Source organism: Amblyraja radiata, chromosome 13 (assembly GCF_010909765.2).
Source record: "Amblyraja radiata isolate CabotCenter1 chromosome 13, sAmbRad1.1.pri, whole genome shotgun sequence".
Taxonomy (NCBI): domain Eukaryota; kingdom Metazoa; phylum Chordata; class Chondrichthyes; order Rajiformes; family Rajidae; genus Amblyraja; species Amblyraja radiata.
Genome location: NC_045968.1, coordinates 25,344,729 through 25,367,272, shown reverse-complemented (window position 1 = coordinate 25,367,272; position 22,544 = coordinate 25,344,729). Strand labels below are relative to the sequence as shown.

The window sequence follows — 22,544 nt, the reverse complement described above, 5'->3', positions numbered from 1 at the left end:
CAATGTTTAGCCAATGTTTTCTTTCAACTGACGTTCTTCCTTTCCTTATTTCTTGTGTTGAAAGCTTTGTGTTCTGAGCATGCCACCTTTGCACCTCACCAATCTTGTTACCAGCTCCTTTGCATTGGCCACTGTATATTCAGTCTGCTTCAAGTGTCTTGCCATGTTCAGGGTTTCTCTTTGTGATTGTCGCATGAGTCACACAGATGTTTTTTTATTCCTGTTTATCATGTTTTAGATTAAAGCTGTGCTGAACTGAATTGGTACAATATTATCACATCCCCCTGGAGCTAGTTGGACAAGGAGGGGGATTAACTGTGTTAAGAACCTTGCAATTTCTTTTCATTACGAATGCATTTAATGACATATGTTTCCTTGATGATTTCTGTGGCTGTAGACTCAATATTCTATTTTAAATGATTTTCACTATGTTCAGAAACAGATGTTAGCAATAAATAGAATTATATTTCATGACAAGCACCCAGGAAAAAATATATAAAATTCCTTCTAGATGCCCAAAGCTCACCAGATAAATCATTTAAATTTGACAGATCATTTTGGAGAGTATCTGATACAGTAATAATAAAAACAAAATATTTTGTAACACAGAGTAGCTCAGGCAACATTTGTGGAAAGAGAAACAGTTAACGCTTCCTATCCAAGACCCTTCATCAGAAATGTCAGTGGGTGCTCACCGAGCAAGACCCAGGAATCACCGTTGGTGAAAAATTGATGGGACCTTACTGATAGCATCCCTGAGAATATGTTGATTCTAAACTTCTATGTGTATACAGTAGATGGAATCTTCCGCTATCCTAGACTGGGCTCTTCATGGTGTCTATGTTAAGAAATCTTGTAAAATGAAAATATGAGAATGATGGACATAGAAATGAAATGGTATACCATCGCCATCAGAGGGACTGTGGAAACTGAGCAGAGTGAGCTACATTCTGGTAATACGTGCAAGATATTGTGTATCGATAGAATGGCGTACGGAACAGTTATGTGTGTGACATTTCCAGTCCTGTCCACCTGAAAAATTCCCTGGCCAGAAATGCAAAAAAGTATGATTAGAATGTCTAGGCTTCTTGGATTGGTAGGACATTTACAAAATCTCACCTTTCATCCCCCATGTCTGACCTCTAATGAAGAAGGTCACACTTTTGAAACTTGGTAATATCCTACTGCATTTAGAAGTCCTAAAGAATTATAAAAAATCATGCTATTGGTATTTTTTAATTATAAATGCCAAATTTTATTTTTTGCCTATGCATCTGGCTATGATATATTATTCCCTTGGGCAATGCAGGCAGCAATTGTGCATAATCCCAATATAACATCCAGGAAGGATAAAGATATAAGAGAACTTTGAATCTTGGTGACTGTGGTTAGTTGCCAGAGATGATCTAGCTCACACTGAAAAATGCCCTTGAAATACAATCACGGCTACTCACAGCAGACTGCCCCGATATATCACGCTCAAATGAACAGAACGTTGCCTGCTCTACCTTTCTCCATTTGTCACTGTTTGTGAAACTTTCTTATGACAAAAAAAGGTTGAAGTGCCTGGTAAATGTTTTGCAATTAAGCAGTAGAGCTCATGAGAAGTTTTAATCTTCTGCGTACTATATTCCATTTTTTTGTGTGGAGAATTTACAGATTAGGCAATGGAAACTGGGTGTTTGTCCCATTCAGATTTTGTTTCCTCTTGAAGCAGACTGAATCCACTGGATCCAGTATGGTTGCTCATATTTAATGCTACTGAATATCTTTTTTCTTTATGTTCTTTTTATTACAGATGTTTTTATGTCCACAAAGTTTGCTTGATTGCAAGGCAGCAGTGATTCCCGCCCCTCCGTGCTAATTGTGACTTGTTGATGAATCTTTTGGTGGTCCATGTGTGGTTGTCTCCAGTTTCTCACTGGCTGGCTTTGGCTGGCTTTTGATGCTGCTTTGTTTTTGCTGCTTTGCTTCCTGGCATTGTGGCGTGCTGTATATGTTGGATGAAGATTGCAGGTGGTTCCACTTCGATCACTCAGGGACTTTACACTTTATTCCCTTTCCCACACTTGATTGCAACCTCATCAATGGAATCCTTTCTGCCAGTGGCCAATCACGGGGCCTTCTTCACAAATTCAATAGCCTTTTCCTAAAACTTAGTGAGTGAGAACAAGTAATTCACTTTTCCTGTCACATTAAGTACCCATTTACTGGGATGCTTTGTCAGTTCCCTACTCAGGCTCATGGATTTTGAAAAGTTTTCTCTATTATAAACTGTTGCAACATATCCAGTCATCACGAGGAATCCGACTAGCTCTGCCTTCAAGAATTCATTAATGGTTAAACCATTTGAGAATGTCCAGCATTTTGTGGTGCCTGCCACTTAAAGTTATAGAGGCTGCTGGAAGGAAGATGCCTATATATGTCTCAGTCAAAGAGTATTGCATTATTTGGCATATCACCTGATGGTGGAGATGAGTCCACAAGCCTGTTTCATGAATAAATCACTATTGGAGATGGTTTCAGAACTGGATGAAATACTTCCTAAAATAACAAAGTTCAAGTTCTGATAACTGTAAAGGCATCGAACAAGAATCGCCAGTTAACACCACATCAATGTCATCTCGCGAAGGCACTGGAGAAAAGCGATCCAGTTCATTGTTAATATTGATTAAAGAAACGTGAGATGGTTATTTCTGACATAAACAGGCCAACAGATAGAGAACAGCAGATTGCAGATCAATGTTTTTACAGAAAAATAGATGCCCCGTTTCTTACCTGTGTTATCGAAGGAGGGTGTGGTTCTCATGGAAAGAAGTTGGTTGATCCATCTATGAAAGATACTTTGGAAACAATTCTAATCAACCATTATAATTCTTATCAATTTATTGCTCTCCACCTGAGTTTCCATTTCAGTTCGTGGGACTTATGGATAGGCACCAGCCTAAGGAATCCTGTCAAATCAGCACAAAATGTCTTCATTTCTCAGGTCTGAAATTTGATTTGGAGTCAGTGTAGATTCTCCAAGATCTGGCCTAGAACCGCAGCAGAGGACCATCTAGTCAATCTACATTAATAATTTCCTTTTCCTGTCACTCTTGTTCTGTCAGTTTCCTGGTCAGGCTTATGTCTGTTGATAATGTTTTCTGCCTCACCAGTTATCCAGACCACTTCTTGATTGATGCTGCAGGTTGTCCAGTGATCACAAGGAGTCATACCACTGCTTCCAAGAGGTCACCAACATAAGGCTCACTGCTGCCTCCCCTTTGTAGTCTACTCCATGTAAAACACTTTACATATGCAGGCTTCTTCTTCTTGGCAGATTTTGCTGGGACCCACATGTAATTGCTCTCTTTCTGGTGCCAGCATATAGGGTTTGGTATTATCTCTTTCTTACTCCTTTCATTTATTCTTTGAATTCTCCCTTACTCAGACTCATTTTCCTGGGTCAGGAATCTGTAATGATCAATGGAATATTACCTTTTGGCAGTGAAACTCCACTGTGTGTCAGTGTTGGCCAATTATGCAGGGATTGAGGGGTTGGTGGAAAATTTGCCCTACTGGAATTCTACCCCAAGAGGAAGATATATTGTCACAATTGGACCGATCAACACAATGTGATCACCTTTACCTCCTCTTTGAGAAGAAATAAACAATGGGTGGGGCAATAGTTAAAAATAAATGTACTGATTCATATACTGATTTTGTTTATAATTCATTCCCATAGGGGAGATTGGAAGACAAATTTGTTTACCCAGAGGTTGGTTAGAATCCAAACCTGACTACCTGAGAAGATAATGGAGGCAGTTACACTCAGATTTAGGAAGTATCATGATGAGCACTTGAATTTCCACTGCACAGTAGGCTTCAGATCAAGTGCTGCTAAAAGTACTTTTAGAAAAGTACTTGATGGTCAGATGCTAGGCTGAAGGGCCCATTTCTATGCAGTATGATTGTATTACTCCATGTTAGGAACTAAGATCTCTTAGTCAATTGTCAGTGGTGGTTCTGTCAATGCCACTCTTGTCTTTGAGTCGAACGTTTGTATGTTGAGGCCACTTTGGAAACTCCAGTAACGTGAGGAAGAACTGCAGCATTGAAATGCTCTGTGATGAACCAGAAGATAGTCCATATGAAGTTGGATGATTTACCTTCACCCAGAAGCATGGACCATTCTTGTACCATCATGGCTTGGAAAATGTGACTCCTTTTAATTGAAGAATGTGACTGTTGCAAAAGCATCCCTTGGTTGGCCAGTGTTAGGCATCCTGGTAGGAAATTGCATCTCATGGCAGTTTTCCTTTAATGAAAAATGTCATACCAGTTACTATCTTTGAGCATCCAAAAGTAAGAGCTGTATTTACAGAAGAAGTGGGAGGACAGCCCAAGCAGAGGTGGTGTTGGATGTAGAACCACTTTTGTTGACTAAATCCAGTCACAAAGTGTGCCAACTGCTAGTGCATGACCGCTACATTCGGTGTTGTTAGATCTGTAATTGAATGTCAAGTTCTATCAGTATAACAGAAAGAGTGATGAACAACATCATCAGCTAAGGCTCCAAATCAAGCCAGTATGCCTTGATGGACAGAGCAAACGATTCCAATTGCGCAAACTATCAACTATACATACAGTCCAAAAATTAGCTGAATACGCATTACTACACTATTACCACTCCCCACCCCTCTGTTTCAGTATCTGCCAGGAGGAGGCACCTTCTCCATGTGGAAAGCAGATTAGATTTTGCCATGAAAGTTTCTGAGCCAGCATAAATCCAGATCTGATGTGTTAATACAGAGTATGATTTCAATGGTGGAGGCAAAGTGAACAGCGGTCTGCTCCGCCATTCTGGACATTGGGATAATCTGACTGAACTCAATACTCAAATGAACAGTGCAACCAAAAACTGTGACATGCGGACACAATGATTTAGGGATACTTAGGGCTACGAAATCTTATCACCTCTACCAGCCTATTGAGTTGACACATGACGACTAGAAAGAGAAAAGAGTATTTGGGCTAATCAAGTTGGTTGCTTCTGTGGGCCATCTATTCAGTTCATGTGGAGAAAGAGAAAAAAGCCATTAACACTAACTACCAGCAAACTGGAGCATCTTTAAATGAAGTCAGCACCAGAACACATCTGTTAAAAAATATTCGACAGGCAAAAATCAAATCCAAACCTTCAGTCATTCATATTCACCATGTTCATTATTTCTCACAAACCAGTGCAGTGGGCTCTGTCTTCAAAAAATCTTGTCTTAACTAATTCCAGCTGCAAGAAAACCAAATCAACAATGCCATGTTCTAACAATCCCAGCTGTGAAGTCCCTGAGCCAACAAGGAAGTGTAGAACCACCTACAGTTAAAGCTGCTGTTGGGTGGACTAGCTAATGTGTGTTGTATTCTTCCTTCCAGAGCATTTGTTTATCTCAGTAACCTGCTGTACCCCGTGCCATTAGTACACCGTGTGGCAATAGTCAGTGAGAAGGGAGAGGTCAAAGGATTTCTACGTGTAGCTGTCCAGGCTATTTCTGGTAAGTGAGAAAGTGTGAAAAAAATAAACATCAGAATGAGGTATGTTTAAGAAGGAACTGCAGTTGCTGGAAAATCGAAGGTAGACAAAAATGCTCAAGAAACTCAGCGGGTGAGGCAGCATCTATGGAGCGAAGGAAATAGACCCGAAACTTTGCCTATTTCCTTCAGTCCATAGATGCTGCTTCACCCGCTGAGTTTCTCCAGCATTTTTGTCTACCATCAGAATGAGGTATAGTGGACACACATTATCCTTTCACTCACTGTGAATGAGTCGTACAGAGGGTCACACACTGTACTGCCACAAATTGGGAGACATTTAGAAGCATTTAGTACTAAGAAACATTTAGACAGGTACATGGATAGGACAGATTTAGAGGGATATGGGCCAAATTCCAGAACATGGGGTCACAGTTTAAGGATAAGGGGGAAGTATTTTAGGACCGAGATGAGAAAAAAAATTTTCACACAGAGGGTGGTGAATCTGTGGAATTCTCTGCCATAGAAGGTAGTTGAGGCCAGTTGGCTATCTTTAAGAGGGAGTTAGATGTGGCTAAAGGGATCAGGGGGTATGAAGAGAAGGCAGGTACAGGATACTGAGTTGGATGATCAGCCATTATCATATTGAATGGCGGTGCAGGCTCGAAGGGCCGAATGGCCTACTCCTGCACCTATTTTCTATGTTTCTAAATGCAGGCAGGTGGGGCGTGTAGATGGATCATGTTGGCCGATGTGGGCAAGTTGGCCAAAGGGCATGATTTCACATTGCAAAACTCTATGACCCTAGGGGTTACACTGTGTCTTTCACTCTGGAATGTATTAGCATCATCAGAAAAGGAAAGAATTGTATGAAATATGTTTGGTTGCCCTGGAATTAAATCTGTCAGTAGTCAGTAGCAAAGAAAATGAGTTTGAATGAGGTGCTGATTTGCAATTATCCATTTATGCTTCTGCCCAACACAACCTTATCTCAGTGTGGAAAGTAAACCAAGACAAGTGATTATTCCAATCCTTTAATGTTTTACTTGACATGTGAGGTTAAAATGGTGTCCTGTGACTTGTGCCTTAATACATGCTGTCATGGGTTTAACATGCACTAAATTACATCACATTGGATAGAAATTAAGAAATTAAGCACTCCTATAAAGATAATACAGGAATTATCAACATTTCTACATGTTAATTGTGAAATATTGTTATTGTGTTTGATTTCAGCTGACGAGGAAGCCCCAGACTATGGTTCTGGGGTTCGACAGTCAGGAACAGCTAAAATTTCTTTTGATGACCAGCACTTTGAGAAGGTAATGCTGTCAAATAGTTCTTCTTTGCATTCTCACTTCCTGAACCACATTGCATCTGGCTTCTCAGACAATTTTATTTTTTTAAATCTTTATCACAGGGAGGTCATTTCAGTCTATGAAGTCCATGCCAACCCACAGTGCAATTCTATTCCCAGTTAGCCATCTTCCCCTCCTTCACATAATCCGCTCCCAGATTCTACCACTCCTGACACACTTGCGGCATTTGGGCAAATTCTCACAGGCAGCACCAGAGGTCAGCATCGAACCAGAGTTGCTGGAGATATGAGCGGCTGCTCCAATACTTGTGCCACTGCCATCCTAGAATAGACCCAGAATAGATTGAATAAATAATTTACCAGCAACATAAACTGTGAGGATAAGTACGTGGTAAGACATGTAATGTAATAATTCAGAGAACACACTGCGTAAGGCCTAACCTTGAGAATCTCTCCATCACCCCCAAAATAACTTCAAACCCTGAAGGTCCCATACTAACATCTAAAACTGAGAATGTCCACCGTAATCTATGTCTAAGAATGTTCAAAAGAACCTCTGATCCTGGGATCCCAAAGACATGTGGTTTTGTAAGTTAATAAATCACTATAAATTGCTGCTGGTGTGCATGTGAGTTGTCGATTCTCGTGGGTGGAATGGGCTGACAGGAATGTGGGGAAAGTAAAAATGGAATTAGTTTAGGATTATACAATTGGGTGCTTGATGCTCGACATAAAATCAATGAGGCTGAAGGGCCTATTTCTTTGCTGTATAACGTTGACTATCTTAAAACATTGATTCAGTAAAATAGCTGTGAATGACAAATGAAAATAACAATGTGAGACCTGAGATTCTAGAATAATTTCTACGGGAGAAAAGAAGGTCAAGAGGTAACTCAATGGAAAATGCTAACATCTTAAAACATGAACATAACATCAGACTCTCCTTTGATGGGGATTCAGCAATGACCGGCAATTATATTAATATTTTAGGTAAGGGTGGGAAGTTATATTGGAAGACATTTTGCCACAGGTTGAATTGTGCAATGCCTTGCCACCCACAGTGATGAAAAAAGTGCTTAAGTACATGGAGCAGAGGAAAGTACAAGACCTTAGACTATGTGGCTGGGTTAGCTGCACTATAGGCTAAAATGGTCTTTATTGTTAGAAACATCATTAGTTTGATTAACTTTGCCACAGATTCTTACAAGGATTTTTGATGTCGCTCTGTGATTCTCTCTGCTGTGTTTAGTTTCAGTCGGACTGTTGTACATCTGGAATGTCTCGCTCAGGCACGTCACAGGAGGAGCTGCGCATTGTTGAAGGACAAGGTCAGTCAAGCGACTCAGGCCCTTCAGCCGACGAGGTTAACAACAACACCTGTATAGGTATGTACTGGCCGATCAAACCCACGTCGCTGTATATTACCTGGTTTGAATTGTCTGGGATGTGGATGTGGGTGAGCATTTACAATTGACATTATTGATTCAGTCATACCTTTTCCAATATAGTACAATTTTACTTGAACTGTACAAAAACCTGTGTTTGATTTGGGACCATCCATCTCTTTTGTTGAAAAGCTCTTAGAATCTTCTTTTGATGAATTAGCTCCTGAGCTCTCAAACCTGTGGTCGTGTTCCTTGGGGAAAGCAAGTGAATTCTTTTTTTATGTAACAAGCTGTTATTATCCAGAATGCACAACCTAAAGCCAAAATATTAACCTCCAAAATGTAATTGGTCAAGTATAATTTTAAAACAAAATATATAGTCCTGTGGCAAAATATCAGGATAGTGAGACTAATTACGTAGCTCGATGGAAGGCTGGCTGATACGGTGGGCTGAATGGACTGCTTCCATGCTTCAGATTTTTTAATACCCTTTCTTGATTCCTCTTTTGATTGTGGTACATGGACAACAAATAAGGGAAGGGTCACATTTAGATATGATCTGAATTCACATATCTAGAAATTGCTCCATGCCATTCTTAGCTGTAAAATACTGCCTTTGGGTCACCTTGACCTTGTCTGTGAAAGTTGCGTAAAGAGCGTGAACTTCAGCAATGAGATTCACAGTCACCATTGTCAGGTTACCCTGTGTAACACAGCATTGTGACACTAACAGAGTCATAGTGTGGAAATAGGCCTTTTGGCCCAAACGCCCACGCCAACCAACCTGCCCCGCCTACACCAGTCCCACCCTCCTGCATTTGCCCATATCCTTCTAAACCTATCCTATCCATGTACCTGAGCAAATGTATTTTAAAAGCTGTGATAGCACCTGCCTCAACTACTTCCTCTGGCAGCTCATTCCATACACCCACCATCCTCTGCGAAAAAAAGTTGTCCCTCGGGTTCCTATTAACTCTTTCCCACCTCACCTATGTCCTCTGGTTCTTGATTCTTGTACTCTGGGTAAAAGACTGTGCATTTGCCCTATCTAATCTCCTCATGATCTTTTACACCTTTATAAGATCACCCCTCACCCTTCTGCGTCCTATTCTGATCAACCTCTCCATATGACTCAGGCCCTCGAGTCTTGGAAACATCCTCGTAAATCTTCTCTGTACCCTTTCCAGCTTAACAATATCTTTCCTATGGCAGGGTGACAAAAACTGAACACAGTATTCCAAATGTGACCTCACCAATGTCTTGTACAACTGTAACATAGTCCCAACTTCTATACTCAATACTCTGACTGATGAAGGACTATGTGTCAAAAGCCTTCATGACCTCCCTATCTACCCATGACACCACTTTCAAGGAGCTATATACCTGCACTCCAAGATCCTTCTGCTCTAACACTTCTCAGTGCATACCATTCATGCTTTGTAAGTACTCAAAGGTAGCATAGTTGTCCTACAGGTGGGACAGTGCAGCCAGTCCTCGAAGGATCTGACCACCATTCAGGCAGCACTCTTCCAACTGAAGGACAATGTTATAACTGAATGAATGGGTATTGCAATGATGAGAAGGTAATTAGGGTTAGGGTTTGCAGAGAATCAGAGGGATCTGATTGGGCTGGTAGAGAAGGGGAACCTTCTTTGTGCATGGGGAAACAGGAAGCTCCCCCACCACCGCTCCATCACCACCATCTTACACTGGTCTTAAGTTTGTGCGAGATTGGGGGTAAATACCTCAATGAATGTTTGTGGTTTTGTCTCCATTCTGTAGCCACCCAGGAGGATCTGGAGAGTCCATTGAAGTCACCAGTAGATGCACAGATAGATGGGCTAGTAGAGCATCTCAGGATCGGCAGCAACTTCACTTTCAGAGTGACTGTCTTACAGGCATCAAGTATTTCCGCTGAATATGCCGATATCTTCTGCCAGTTCAAGTAAGTGAGCCGTTCCCAACTGTATTTACCCATTACCATGCACATGGAAGGCATAATGTTTCCACACTACACTGTGGGGCTATATTCACCAATGTCACAGTGCCATCTTTTATCCACACCCCATCCCCATGTTCCCAAACCAATCTCGAGAGTTTCTGCTGGCAAGATGAGAGGAGGTGTAATATAGCTCATTATGCAGTTTTGCCTATATTCTGCAGCCCCCAGTGAGTCTAATGTATTGACCCAGTACTATGATTGAATAGCACTTTATATATGTAGACTTTGACAGTTCCACTGAATTATTATCAAATAAGCAAAAACAAGTAAGGAACTTCTAACCAGGGTCTAGCTGTGATTGTCTTTCTTTATTTCTCTTATAGTTTCATCCATCGCCAAGAAGAAGCCTTTTCTACCGAGCCATTAAAGAACACAGGCCGAGGACCCCCACTGGGTTTTTACCATGTGCAGAATGTGAGTCGATATTGGGGATACAGCAGTGATTAGGCAGAACCAGATAGTTTGCCCTGGCATTACTCTGCCACACAGATTGCAGAGAATCAGGAAGGTGGTGAAAAGTTGATAATGAATGTTGACCTTCCTGCAATGTCTATATCCCATGGATGGAGAAAATATTCTGATATAATATTAATATGTAAAAGTGTGTTTGGGCATCTTGTGTTGCACTAAGTTGATGACAATACAGTACTGATCTTGGTGTCTGTGCTGTATTAGTAGATGTGATTTCACAATAATGTTGTTTCCTACCATGCAGATGCAGAGGGAGAGCAGATTCATAGGAAGTGAGTCAGTCTGGAAAAGGAAAAAGCAGAATGTGGAAAAATGACACCTCAAAATGGCTTACTTGTTTATTCCACGACTGCTCAGATGTCTGTCTAAATATATTTTATTTGCTGCTATTTTATCTGCTTTCATCATCTCCCCTGGCAATGCATTCTGTTACCGGAGGAGATTCTGGGAGACAGGATCTATCTGCATTTGGAAAGACAAGGACTGATTATGGATAATCAGCCTAACTTTGTGCAGAGGATGAGAGTGGAATGTCCCTTTTCAAATTGGAGCCCATGACCAAAGGGTGTGTTGCGGTGTCCATTTTTGTTTTATGTTAACAATTTGGATGAGAACGTAGTGACATGACTGGTGAGTTCGTATTTGACACCAAATTTGGTTGTGGAATGTAGCTTGTCTAAGAGTACAACAGCATCCAGATGAAATGGGAAAGTGAGCAAGTGAGGTGGATGGAAATGAACTCGGACGTGTGTCTTTTGGGAAGTTAAGCCAGGGTAGGATGGCATTGGTTTAAGGGGAGAGAGGATGAGTTGTGCCAATGGGCCTGCATCTGTGCTGTATGGTTCGGAGTTTTTGACATTTTATTCCTCTAGTCCTCTGATACTGCCAGGGGCAGTGGAAAATGGTGTACAGTTTCTTTCCTTGCAGTGTTCATTAACCTGGCAAGAATTTCATCCAAACCACTTTGCAATGTACTATCCAATTGTCACATCTGCTCCAATATTGTTACATGGGCAACATCCTCTCAAGTGGTTCGAGATGTGATGTGCTGATTTAACACCATACCAAGCCCTCTGCTTCTTTGAGAATTTTGGTCATGGCTCAAAATTGGTCATTCATTCTTTGACACCCCTGTTTGTTATTCATTTCATTTAACCAAGTACAGTTTATCCCCCTCTTGTTTGACACCTCCAACCAGTGTTTACTCAATCACACCCTCCAATGGGTCTCGATCTGCAATTCCTCTGGTCCACTAGACCACAGTCTATATACCCATGTAGCCCTCAACTGAACTTCGAAACATACACCCTCACTGTCCGACCCCCTAAAGAAAGCAATGCATGCAAAGCTAAGCTTAAAATCAAATAATACATATGGTGCACTCGGTTATGGACTTGTTGCATGGTGCATGCACTAATAGCCTGCTGCATCAAACCTCAGTAGTATCTCAGGCCCAGGGTTGGTGATCTGCTATTGCACCAAGGAGGGAATTCTGGGATTGAAAGGTCAGGAGCTCAGAGGGCTGGGCTGATCATGGATTGTGAGTCATGGGCTTGAGGAGTTTGACCAATTGTTGCAGGAGCAAATAGGGTTTGAAGGAGTTGAGGGCAGGTTCGCTCTCAAGTAAAACAAGACTTCTTCAGCTCTAAAACCTCCTTACTTACAATATTGTAACGACTCAGCAGCAATGATGTACAGCAACCTGTACATAGCAGTATGTCCTACCACATGTCCTGTTAATGGCCGCAGCAGTCTGGAAACTTATCTTTTTTTAATCTTAAAATGTAATTGAAGGATTTATTGTTTTTACAGATTGCAGTGGAGGTGACCAAATCTTTTATTGAGTACATCAAGACCCAACCCATTGTCTTTGAGGTTTTTGGACACTACCAACAGCACCCGTTCCCACCACTGTGCAAGGACCTCATCAGGTAACCTCTCCTGCTATATGTTGTTTACAGCCACATTGCTCAGTCTTTTCTGAGATAGCTCAGAAAATCTCAAAGATATCTCACTCTTCATAGCGTTAGAGGTTCTGCAACCATCTTTAGTTCCATTGGTATTGTCGTGGGTGGGAAGCATCCAGGATAAACTATTGGTGGACATTGTGTAACACATGAAGGTGCAAATGCTAGTTATGAGCACAAAATCTAATTGAAAGAGAATTACTTCAGCCATGCCTATTGTTGGTGTACAAATTGGCACCCAGAATTTATATTCCTGTCCCATGACTTTCACAGAGGCCAAATACTGGCTCAATAGTTAAGATGATCAGAAGGAACATTACCTCAGGTTGGATCTGTCACATCCTTTCATATGAATAACTCAGGAGAGGAATGGGATTAGATGAGTGAAATTGTAACCAGGTGCCCAACTTCAATCCCTCGCTGATCACCTAAGGAAGAAGAAAAACACTTCAGGGAGAAAATTAAAATACATGTGTTTAGCTAGTTGGAGTGGTTGTTTTGCACATCAAGGACGCTCAATTCCAGTCAGTTTACAGTTCAGAGACCTGGGAAAGATAAGCAAATAAGCGTTGGATCACACATGCACACTTACCTGAAATGGCAATGGTCTCCTGCCTGCCTTATTCCAACTCAGAAGGAGGCTATTCGGCCCAGCATAGAAACATAGAAAATGGGTGCAGGAATAGGCCATTTGACCCTTCGAGCCAGCACCACCATTCAATATGATCATGGCTGATCATCCAAAATCGGTACCCCGTTCCTGTTTTTTCCCCATATCCCTTGGTTCCATTAGCCCTAAGAGCTAAATCTGGCTCTGTCTTGAAAACATCCAGTGAATTGGCCTCCACTGTCTTCTGTGGACTGCAGGGCCATGCCAGCTTCCAGGGTACTGAACCAATCAGTCTCATTCTTCCTCTCCTTATTTTGTATTCCTACATTATTCTCTCACACACACCCATCAAAACCATTTGACTCTTTTTACCATGAATCACTCTAAAGGATAAGTTACCAGTTAACCTACCAGCACGTCTTTGAGCATAGGGAGAAACCGAAGCTTCAGGAGAACATGGGGGATAATGAAAAGAAGGTCTGGTGTGAATGAATGGGACAGCGTTGGTGATATTTTTTCAGACCCTTCAAGTGTCTGCGGTGGGTAGTCCAGGTATACATAACCCTAGTTTAGATGACAGCTGGCATACCTGATTCGGTACTGTGCACCACAATCTAGAAGAATATGTTCAGCTTGGAGCAATAGCTAAAATGCTAGAAGGCCAGTTGCGAGAATAGTTTACAGAAACTAAAGTCACTAGAACTTAGAATTGACTGAAATCTTCAAGACATTAAGAAAGTCTGATAGAGGGGATAGAGATAATTTTTTCCCACAGGTTGGCAACCAGGTAATCACATAACCAAAACACATAACCAAAATAACTGAGTCAGAGCTATAAGGAGGGAAGTTAAGACATTTCTGCATGGAAGTTGGTAAAAGTTGTTTCCTCTCCTCTGGAAATTCAGTTCAGCAATCAATCATTAATCAGAGATTGATACTTTTTGTTCATTAAGTTATCAAGGATTGGGAGCAAAGTGTGATATTGGTCAGCCAAGTTCCCATTAAATGGTCTGATAGGCTTAAGGGACTGTATACTTTTCTCCTGCTCATATGACAATGGGTTAGTTGCCATGCCCCGGAGATAGCCTTCATTCCAAGAGAAATAGTTTTTTTTACATTTTATCAGACACTGCACTTATCAACTAAACTAGCAAGCAAAATGAATTATCTATTTATGGTGTAACCAGTGATCTGCTCTTCAAAATCACCCAGCTGCATTGTGTTTTCTAAGTGATTTTTACTTGGTCTTTTCTCTCTCTGCTCTCAGTCCTTTAAGACCTTCTCGCCGGCAGTTCCCTCGGGTGATGCCCTTGAGTAAACCAGGTGAGACAATTGAACGTTTCATGCTTTATTGATGAACTTAGTGACAATTAACTGGGAAACAGCAAAAAGCGGTCACTTATTGTATACAATATCCTTTACCCAATCAATTTATTGATGAAGGTGAATTTTCGGATATCTCAGATGACATTAGGTCCCTTATATTTGTAAATTAGAACCTCAATTTCATTGCAGTCACCAACAGTGACTGATGATGAGTTGGAGGTGCTGGTCCTGTTATAGCTGAGTCCTATGCCGGTCCTGTGCTCAGTCCACTAGTCCCTCAGGCTCGAGAGTATCAGGTCGCCTGAGGGAAACCATCAAACTGGAGCAAGAGACCGCAACTTCAGGGTAGTAGGGAAGGAAGGAGGCAAGAGTAATGCAAAGATCTTGATGGACATGCTCAGAAATTTAGTTTGTACATATCAGATTGAAAATGGGCAAACATTCTCTCTATAACATCAGTGAGTGGCATTGCATGTTTCAGACATAATCAAGGCTTCCCATCCACTCTCCCTCAGCTGCTTAACTGCCATACTCTCTACATTGACAAAGACCTTCACTCTGAAACTATCCACCACATTCATCAGTGCCAATCTCTGACCTCAGGCTTTCTACTGAGATTGAAACCAGGCTATAGTGGAGAGGTTGGGTTTCCAAGTATTAACCTTAAAGCTTAACCTGGTATCAATATCAGCCTCAGTCTGTCTCGATCAGTCCAAGGGCAACTTTTAACTTCATCCTGTGATCATTGAGGTAATCCTGATCTTCATCCTTGGTGCCCTGCACTGTTCTAACATCAACACTTCGGCATCCATTAGCATGGTGGTATGCCATTAGATTTGTCATCCAAAAACTTGGACTTAATAATGCAGACATGAGTTCATCTTCCTCCACAAGTCATCTTAAGTTAGTTAAACAAATTTGGAATGAGGAGCTTATCAATAATGAAGACCGTAAAAACCACGCTGGAAAGAATCTGAGCCCAGAACTAGATTTTGTCTATTTTCAGTGCACAGGCATTTGTCATGCTTTGTGCTTGTACCAGATTAGGACTTACTCAAAAAAAAGAGAAAGTTAAAAAAACATTTTTGAAGCTAGCTTAGGCTGGTGATCCCCCTGAAACGGGATCTATGTGGTTCTTGATGGAATCAGACTCGGGTTAATGTAGTCTACTTGATGAGCAAGAGAAACATAGAAGTATCAGGGTTTAAACAACAGGCACCATGGAGATGGGAGAGAGTTCCAGTTTTGATCAGAAGTCCTGACTCCCTCAGGAAAGGAAATGACTTGTGTTTCACAGAAACGTGATATTCTTCGCGTTGTTGTCAAAGCTTGCATATGGAGGAAGCAGAAACTTTTCCTATTAATAAACCAGTCCAGGTTATTCAAGGGAGCTCTACATGAAGTGTGAGGCAGTGCATAATCGCCTGCATTGGTTGGAAGCCAACAGTGCTGTACAGGTGCCTCCTTCGCACCAAAAACAAGAGATTAAACAATTTCTATGTGAACAGATAGTCTGAGTAACCTCTCTACTCCACAATGAGCTAAATTAAGAGGGTTGGCAAGAGTCTGCTTAAGAAATGATACATTGTCAGAAAACTAAGAAACATGACCGATCAGTGAACAACACGGTCTAGACATGAGCATAATTGAAGGTCTTTCTGTTTTCAGTGACAATAGCCATGGAAACCTGAGCTGACATGTACATTGTTGTCTGGGAGGACCATGTATTTTGGCATCTCAAAGACTCACTGGGAATTGTCTCTAATAATGAACTTCTCCTGAGGTCTGGCCCATCCTGAATGGCCAGCATGACTGTAATTATGCCTCCAGTGACAGTATCCATGGATCTCTGGAGTTGTCTCCATGGATGAACATGGCTTCACCTGAGGTCTTTAAGGCCAACCATGGCTGTAATGATGCCTATGGCAACGGTATGCTGCCAGCAGTCATACCATGTTTACCCTTTGAATTGGTATCTCAGAAGCTGAATGCTGAGAGAAACATTCCCTGTTAGTTCAAGAGCGTTAACTTTGGAAGGTGCCTGTGCGGTTCGTTGTTAATTTTGAAGGTGCCTGGTCAATTCCCCCAATGCCGGCTGTGAGAACAATACCCAGGCAAGCACAATGTGTTCCAATGTGGAGTTTTAAGTTCCAATTGATGTCAGAGTGGGCAATAACAGCCCTGGTGTGAATAGTGACATCACTAGGCATGCACCTGATGCCAGGAAAAAATAATTAATCTGTAACTACAAAAAACATTTTCGAGACTGGCGCAAATCCACCCAGACAAGATCTCGAACATGATCTATTTTCATAAAATCAACCTTTCAGCATGTCGCATCTGAGAAACCAGTCTCACTGGATCTAGTTGCCAGATACTGCTTGGAGGACTTAATTGCCAGATTGGTGACAGCAGCACATGATATTAGGGCATGTTCATTAATCTACAATGCCACCTTTTCTAAGAACTGCATTGTTTTACTGAGTATTGCAGGTAGAGAGATGAGAATAGATAGGTCAGGTCTCAGTTATCAGAAGTAAAAGCACCTGAAATCAGATAAGCGTCCCAGGGCTAGACAATATCCAAGGACAGCATTCAAGTTTTCTCTCGCACACTCTAACCTGCAGCAATTGTCTGGTCTTGGTGGGGCAGTGGATGGGGACTGGGAATACTAACACGTTTCTTTCTTCATTAGGCAGCCTGTCGGAGTTGGTGCAATGTTATGATTTCTGTTATTTTCTGTTCCCATGTCACATTTTGCAGAGAATGAGAAAGCACTTGTTTTAATTAAACACCTGATGCCTGATGGGTTGAACCTCCCATTCCTGGACTCGCTGTCCATGCACGCCGTGTCTGCTGCTAGTGTTGCTGTTTCCTATCTCTCCGAGGAGGAGGATTATGTCCACTTGCCCCTTCCCTCTTCCCTTGGCTGTGCTGTCATGAAAGCCCAGACACATGGTTCGTAGCAAAGGAGCCTGTTGGAAGTCACTTCAATTGGATACTTTACCCAAAAACAGCTCCACATATTATTGCCAAATTCATTGCCCATTTCTTAAACTATGAGTGTGTTCACCTTACCTAGTTGTGTGCTCCATCTACTCAACTCTTTGTGCTTTACTGGATGCTTCAACTCTCTCCTCCTGTATGTTTTAACTGTAAAACCCTGTATGGTCAACTGATTATTCTCCCACACATGTTATACATGAAACTTCACAGGACAATGTGGTAATCCAGCATCCTCATTACTATGCTGGTATCACACACTTTTAATTCACTTTTTTAAATAAACATATGTATTAAAAATAAAGTATTCAATTTCCATAAGTTTAAAGGGAGCAGGAATCTCTCTAGCATGTTTAAAGGTCACACAAGAAACAGGAGCTAATAAGTTTCAGCTTTTCGAAAATCAAAACAAGTTGACACATTCAAGCACCCCAGACCCTGGGTCCAGCCACAAACATACACTCATGCCCCTGACCCGAGACATTCCACACGCTGAGCAGAGGTCTGGTCACACACCCTGCCTATGCATTAAAAACGAAACAGATAACCTCACAAGCATCTGGATGGTACATTAATAGTAATTCCATGGATACCGAAGATTTAGTACACGAATGAGTGAGGCAGATGCTGAACTAAACCATAGGGGTTTCCAAATAATTGGATACCAGATTTTTGGAGATTTACTGTGCCTGATTCAGTTCAGTGATCTGTCTCCAGGCACAGTTGGGTACCTCACCTTCCCCTCTTCCTGTCTTATATGAATGTATAATGTACCCCATAACTATGTTCTGACCATTTTCCTTCACACTGAACATACATTGCAGTGGTGAGTGGCTGGACTCTGAAAGGCCTTGGATATTCTATTTTCCTTACTTTGTGTTCTTTCTGTAATTTGATTTTGGGATAATCTAAGAAAAATAATGTTTACTGATGGAATCTCAGTCGATAAATTTCTGCATACTTCCTGAAGATGCTGATTCCCTGTTTTATTCCCATCCCTTCTCTTGCCCCTGGTGATATACCCAATTTAAAGTGATTTCCCACAGGATGCAGCAGTGTGTAATTTCTCAGTCCTGTGCCCTTGTGTCTTACTCAGTAACATACAACAGTGGACAAGAGTGTGCAACTAAATTGAAAATAGATGTGGCTACAGAATAACTTTGAAATATTTGATATTGATGCCAATATGTGTGATTCATGTACAATTTGGAAATTGAAATCCCTTGGTGAAGTCTAAGAAAGTCTAAGGAAGTTTCCTCCAAGGTAGATAGAAGGACCAAATCAATTTGGTGATGATGTGAAGTTAAGGTTTATTTTTTAATTACATTGACAATAGAAGGTAGTAGAGGAGTCCTCAGTGGCTCTTGTCAATGGAGAGCAAGACTGAAGTGATTACAGTAATGCACCATTCGCAATTGACAACCCAAAACCTGATTCGCAGTTGAGCTGCTTGATAGCCAATGCAATTTGAAAACTATGCACACTTAGTCCATTGCTGTTATTCAATCACACCCCAACAGGTGCCCTTTTGTTTAATTTTTACATGTTAATTTTAATTCAAGAAGCTAACGTCGAGCCACAGAGTGCTCTTGGCCCATTGCACAGTGACATTTTCATAGTGATCAGAGTACTCATTCTAATCAGATTTTGGTGTGATTGAATCTGTCATTGTGTGCGCAAACCTTCGGAAGGCGACTCGATCCTTTCAGAAGAGAACATGAAGCTGCAGGGAAATGTACAGATTTGCATTTTAATGTAAGAAGGAATGAATGCTTAGGGGTGGGTTGTGCATTTTAGTTTTCTAACTGAGAATGACAGGTCCAAGAGTGAAAGTTGAAATTTAGTGGAAGATGTACATTTCCTGAATTTAGTTCCTATGTAGCAAAGCAGGAGCTGGAGAGATAGGTGGAGTGCGATGCCACAAAGATAGGCTGCTACAAAAAAACATTTGTATTACTAAATTAGATTTGTTGAATGATAAATTAAACACATAAACAAGTGGAGCAGAGAACATCTCAGGTTTGATGGTCCTTCTGAGGAAAATCAAGTTCTGCTCCAGCTGGTTAATACATGTGTGAAAAAGGAAGAACACATTTAGAAAGATGAAACGGGAGTGAGATCGGTCAATGCTGTGTGCTGTGTGGTCTTTACTCTTAATTCTTCTGAGTGTCTGCTGTGTTTTGTGTCATTTTTATCTTGTGTAAGAAATTGTGATTTTGTTTGTCAGTTTTAGTGTGGTAAGAGTCGTTCAGCCCACTGTGAATCTAATCTCTAAACCGCTGCAAAGTCCAGAGACTCCTTGAGCTGCCCAATTATCTCAGAAAGTGTGGAGCAGAAATCCACTTAACTGAACATCTTCACACACATAGACTTAAGGTGACATTTTCTCTCCCAATCCTAATCCTTGGCCCTGCACCTACCTCAAGTAGTCATCCAGGCAATGTTTAAATGAGGGCTCTGCCTCCAACACCCTTCCAGACAGTAAATTCCAGATCCCTAACACTCAAATTTGTTTTCGTAACTCCCCTAATCCAATTAACAAATCACCCCCCCTTGTTTCTAAATTCCCTGCTAAGATTATTTCAGTTCACGCCACCCATGATTTTAAACGGCAATTAAATTGCCCCCCAGTTTCTCTCTTGTTCCAAGAAAATTATCCCAGCCAAGCTACTCTTCCTGGTCCCATTGTGAAAAAGAATGATTGCGCAATTGTAGAACTGAACCTGTCACAATCTGCATTTTGAAAAATAAAGTGAAGATTGATTCATATTTTGCATGCCAATTTTGCCACTTAACAAAGTAGCAGCTTTTTGAACAGTAATTGTTGCAAGCTAGTGACAGAACCAGTTGCAAGGTTTGCACTCACGCTTGGGCTCCTTCCATTGCCCTGACTAATGATTATTGTCCTTACAGTGCCAGCGACCAAGTTGAGCACCATGAGCCGCCCCACTGCAGGGCAGTGTCAGGGCAAATATGACCTGCTGGTATTCTTTGAGATCTGTGAGTTGGAGGCTACTGGAGAGTAAGTACTGTTACCCTTCCTGTTCACCATCTACATCTCGGACTGAGACTGAGACTGACTCCTCCCCTCCCCTCCCCCCCCCTCCCCCCCCCCCCCCCCCCCCCTCCCCCCTCCCCCAGCCCCAATCTTTGCACATCCTCAATCCTTTCCACTTGTCACTTTAATTTCAGGTATTTTGTGTTTTTATGACTGTTGGCAGATCAATTTCCCTCCTGGAATAAATAAAGTTCTATCGTATCGTATTGTACTATCACTCATTACTGTATAACCTGAAAAATATCAATGACCAGCTCTTGGTGGGCTCATGTTCAGGCAGTAAAAGGCACTCATCATACCTGATTCACAGGCTAAACATTTCCTTCTGTGTTTCTTAGTTTTACATAAATTGCAGCCTAGAGGACAAACAGTGTCTCCCTTTTCCTTCTGCAGGTATATTCCCGCTGTAGTCGACCATAGAGGTGGAATGCCCTGTCATGGAACTTTCCTACTGCACCAGGTACTGCTGCACAAACAGTCTCAAACTGGATTTTTATGTTATGCCTGTTGTCTCTGATAAAAAATGTTCAATCTGTTACGCATGTCTCTCCTTCAGCAGCTTTTGGCTTTGGTTAAAGAATATTCAGTGTTAAAAGAGGCATGTTGAGCTATTGGTACTGCTTTATCATTCTTATGTGTACTGAGATATTTGTTTATGTGCTGTCCGATCAAATCATACTATACACAAGTGCAATCAGGTCCAACAGGTAATGCAAAGAGAAAAAAATACCAGAGTTTACTGGTATATAACGCAGAATATACTATTATAGCATTACAGTTACAGAGAAAATGCAGATAACAAAAAAAGTACAGGGTCCACAGTGTGGCAGATTAGAAGATTGGGACTACCTCTTTAGCTGTTCTAACGGACCATTCAGTCTGATAACAGTGGGGAAGAAGCTCTTCCTGAATCTGGTGGTATGCACTTTCAGGCGTTTGTATCTTCTGCCCACTGTGGGGAAGGAAGAAGAGGGAATTACCCGGGTAAACTTGGTCCTTGATTATGTTGGCTGCTTTCCCAAGGCAGCATGAAATACAGGTGGAATCAATGAGGGGATATTGGTTTGTGCGATAGACTGGACTACATCAACAACTCTGCAATTGCTATCAGGCCACAAGTAGCCAACAACTATCTCATTTCAAGGCTACCTACTGAGAACGTAACTACTTTTCAACAAAATCCAGTAGTAATCATCCATGGTACAGGCAATGCTGGAAAAAAGAATCACACCAATAATATTTCAGATCAATAACCTTTCATCTGGATGGGAAATGATGGAAGATTTAGCACTTAGCAACAACAATAACTGAACTGGATAGTGAAGGTGTTTTGCTTGACTTTTATAAGTAGTTCTAAATTTCCTCACAATCCTGAGCGGAATATGGCCAGACCTGTTGAATGAGTCATTTCTTTCTGATCTTTAGCTTCTATCCTCTCCCCACCCATTACAGTTTGTCATGTCTCTTCTTCATACAGTCAATCTTACTGCGATCTAGGTTTTGGTCCCCTTTTGCTCCAGCTAAGCTCAATATACATAGTGAGTGGGGAGGCCACATCAGGCTCCTCCACTTCCATCTCATCCATGTTAGCCTGATCCCTGCTGCAGTATTGGACCCACTGATAAATCAGTGAAAAGTGTACTCATGGTGTCGATGAACAGAAATCTGAGAGCAGTGAATGAGGTGAACAGTGAATGGTGAGAGCAATTGTGTTTTTTCTATTGTGGGTAAAATGAGGAAAAATCCATTGACAAATTTAGCCTTGCAGTCAAGTAAATACGAATTGGACCAGGGGCAATAAGAACTGATGACCTTGACTACTTTTATAGCACAACGATGTATTTTACATATTAGACCATGCAGCACAGAGCTTTCCCCAGTGGGAGCACAAAT

At 41.4% G+C, this 22,544-nt stretch overlaps 1 protein-coding gene across 14 annotated transcripts in view; it reads left to right on the top strand.

The window, feature by feature from the left end:
* kif1a (kinesin family member 1A) overlaps positions 1-22,544 on the top strand; it is a 209,205-nt gene that overhangs the window by 144,947 nt on the left and 41,714 nt on the right. For 10 of the 14 annotated variants that reach the window (XM_033031474.1, XM_033031476.1, XM_033031473.1 and 7 more), the window contains 9 exons: positions 5,416-5,534; positions 6,748-6,833; positions 8,079-8,214; positions 9,997-10,159; positions 10,540-10,630; positions 12,500-12,618; positions 14,532-14,587; positions 20,507-20,615; positions 21,045-21,111. In XM_033031474.1, coding sequence (XP_032887365.1) covers positions 5,416-5,534; positions 6,748-6,833; positions 8,079-8,214; positions 9,997-10,159; positions 10,540-10,630; positions 12,500-12,618; positions 14,532-14,587; positions 20,507-20,615; positions 21,045-21,111 — 946 coding nt within the window. Of the gene's footprint in view, positions 1-5,415; positions 5,535-6,747; positions 6,834-8,078; positions 8,215-9,996; positions 10,160-10,539; positions 10,631-12,499; positions 12,619-14,531; positions 14,588-17,353; positions 17,549-20,506; positions 20,616-21,044; positions 21,112-22,544 lie in introns of all 14 variants that reach the window. The other 4 variants (XM_033031477.1, XM_033031469.1, XM_033031470.1 and 1 more) reach the window with 1 other exon arrangement.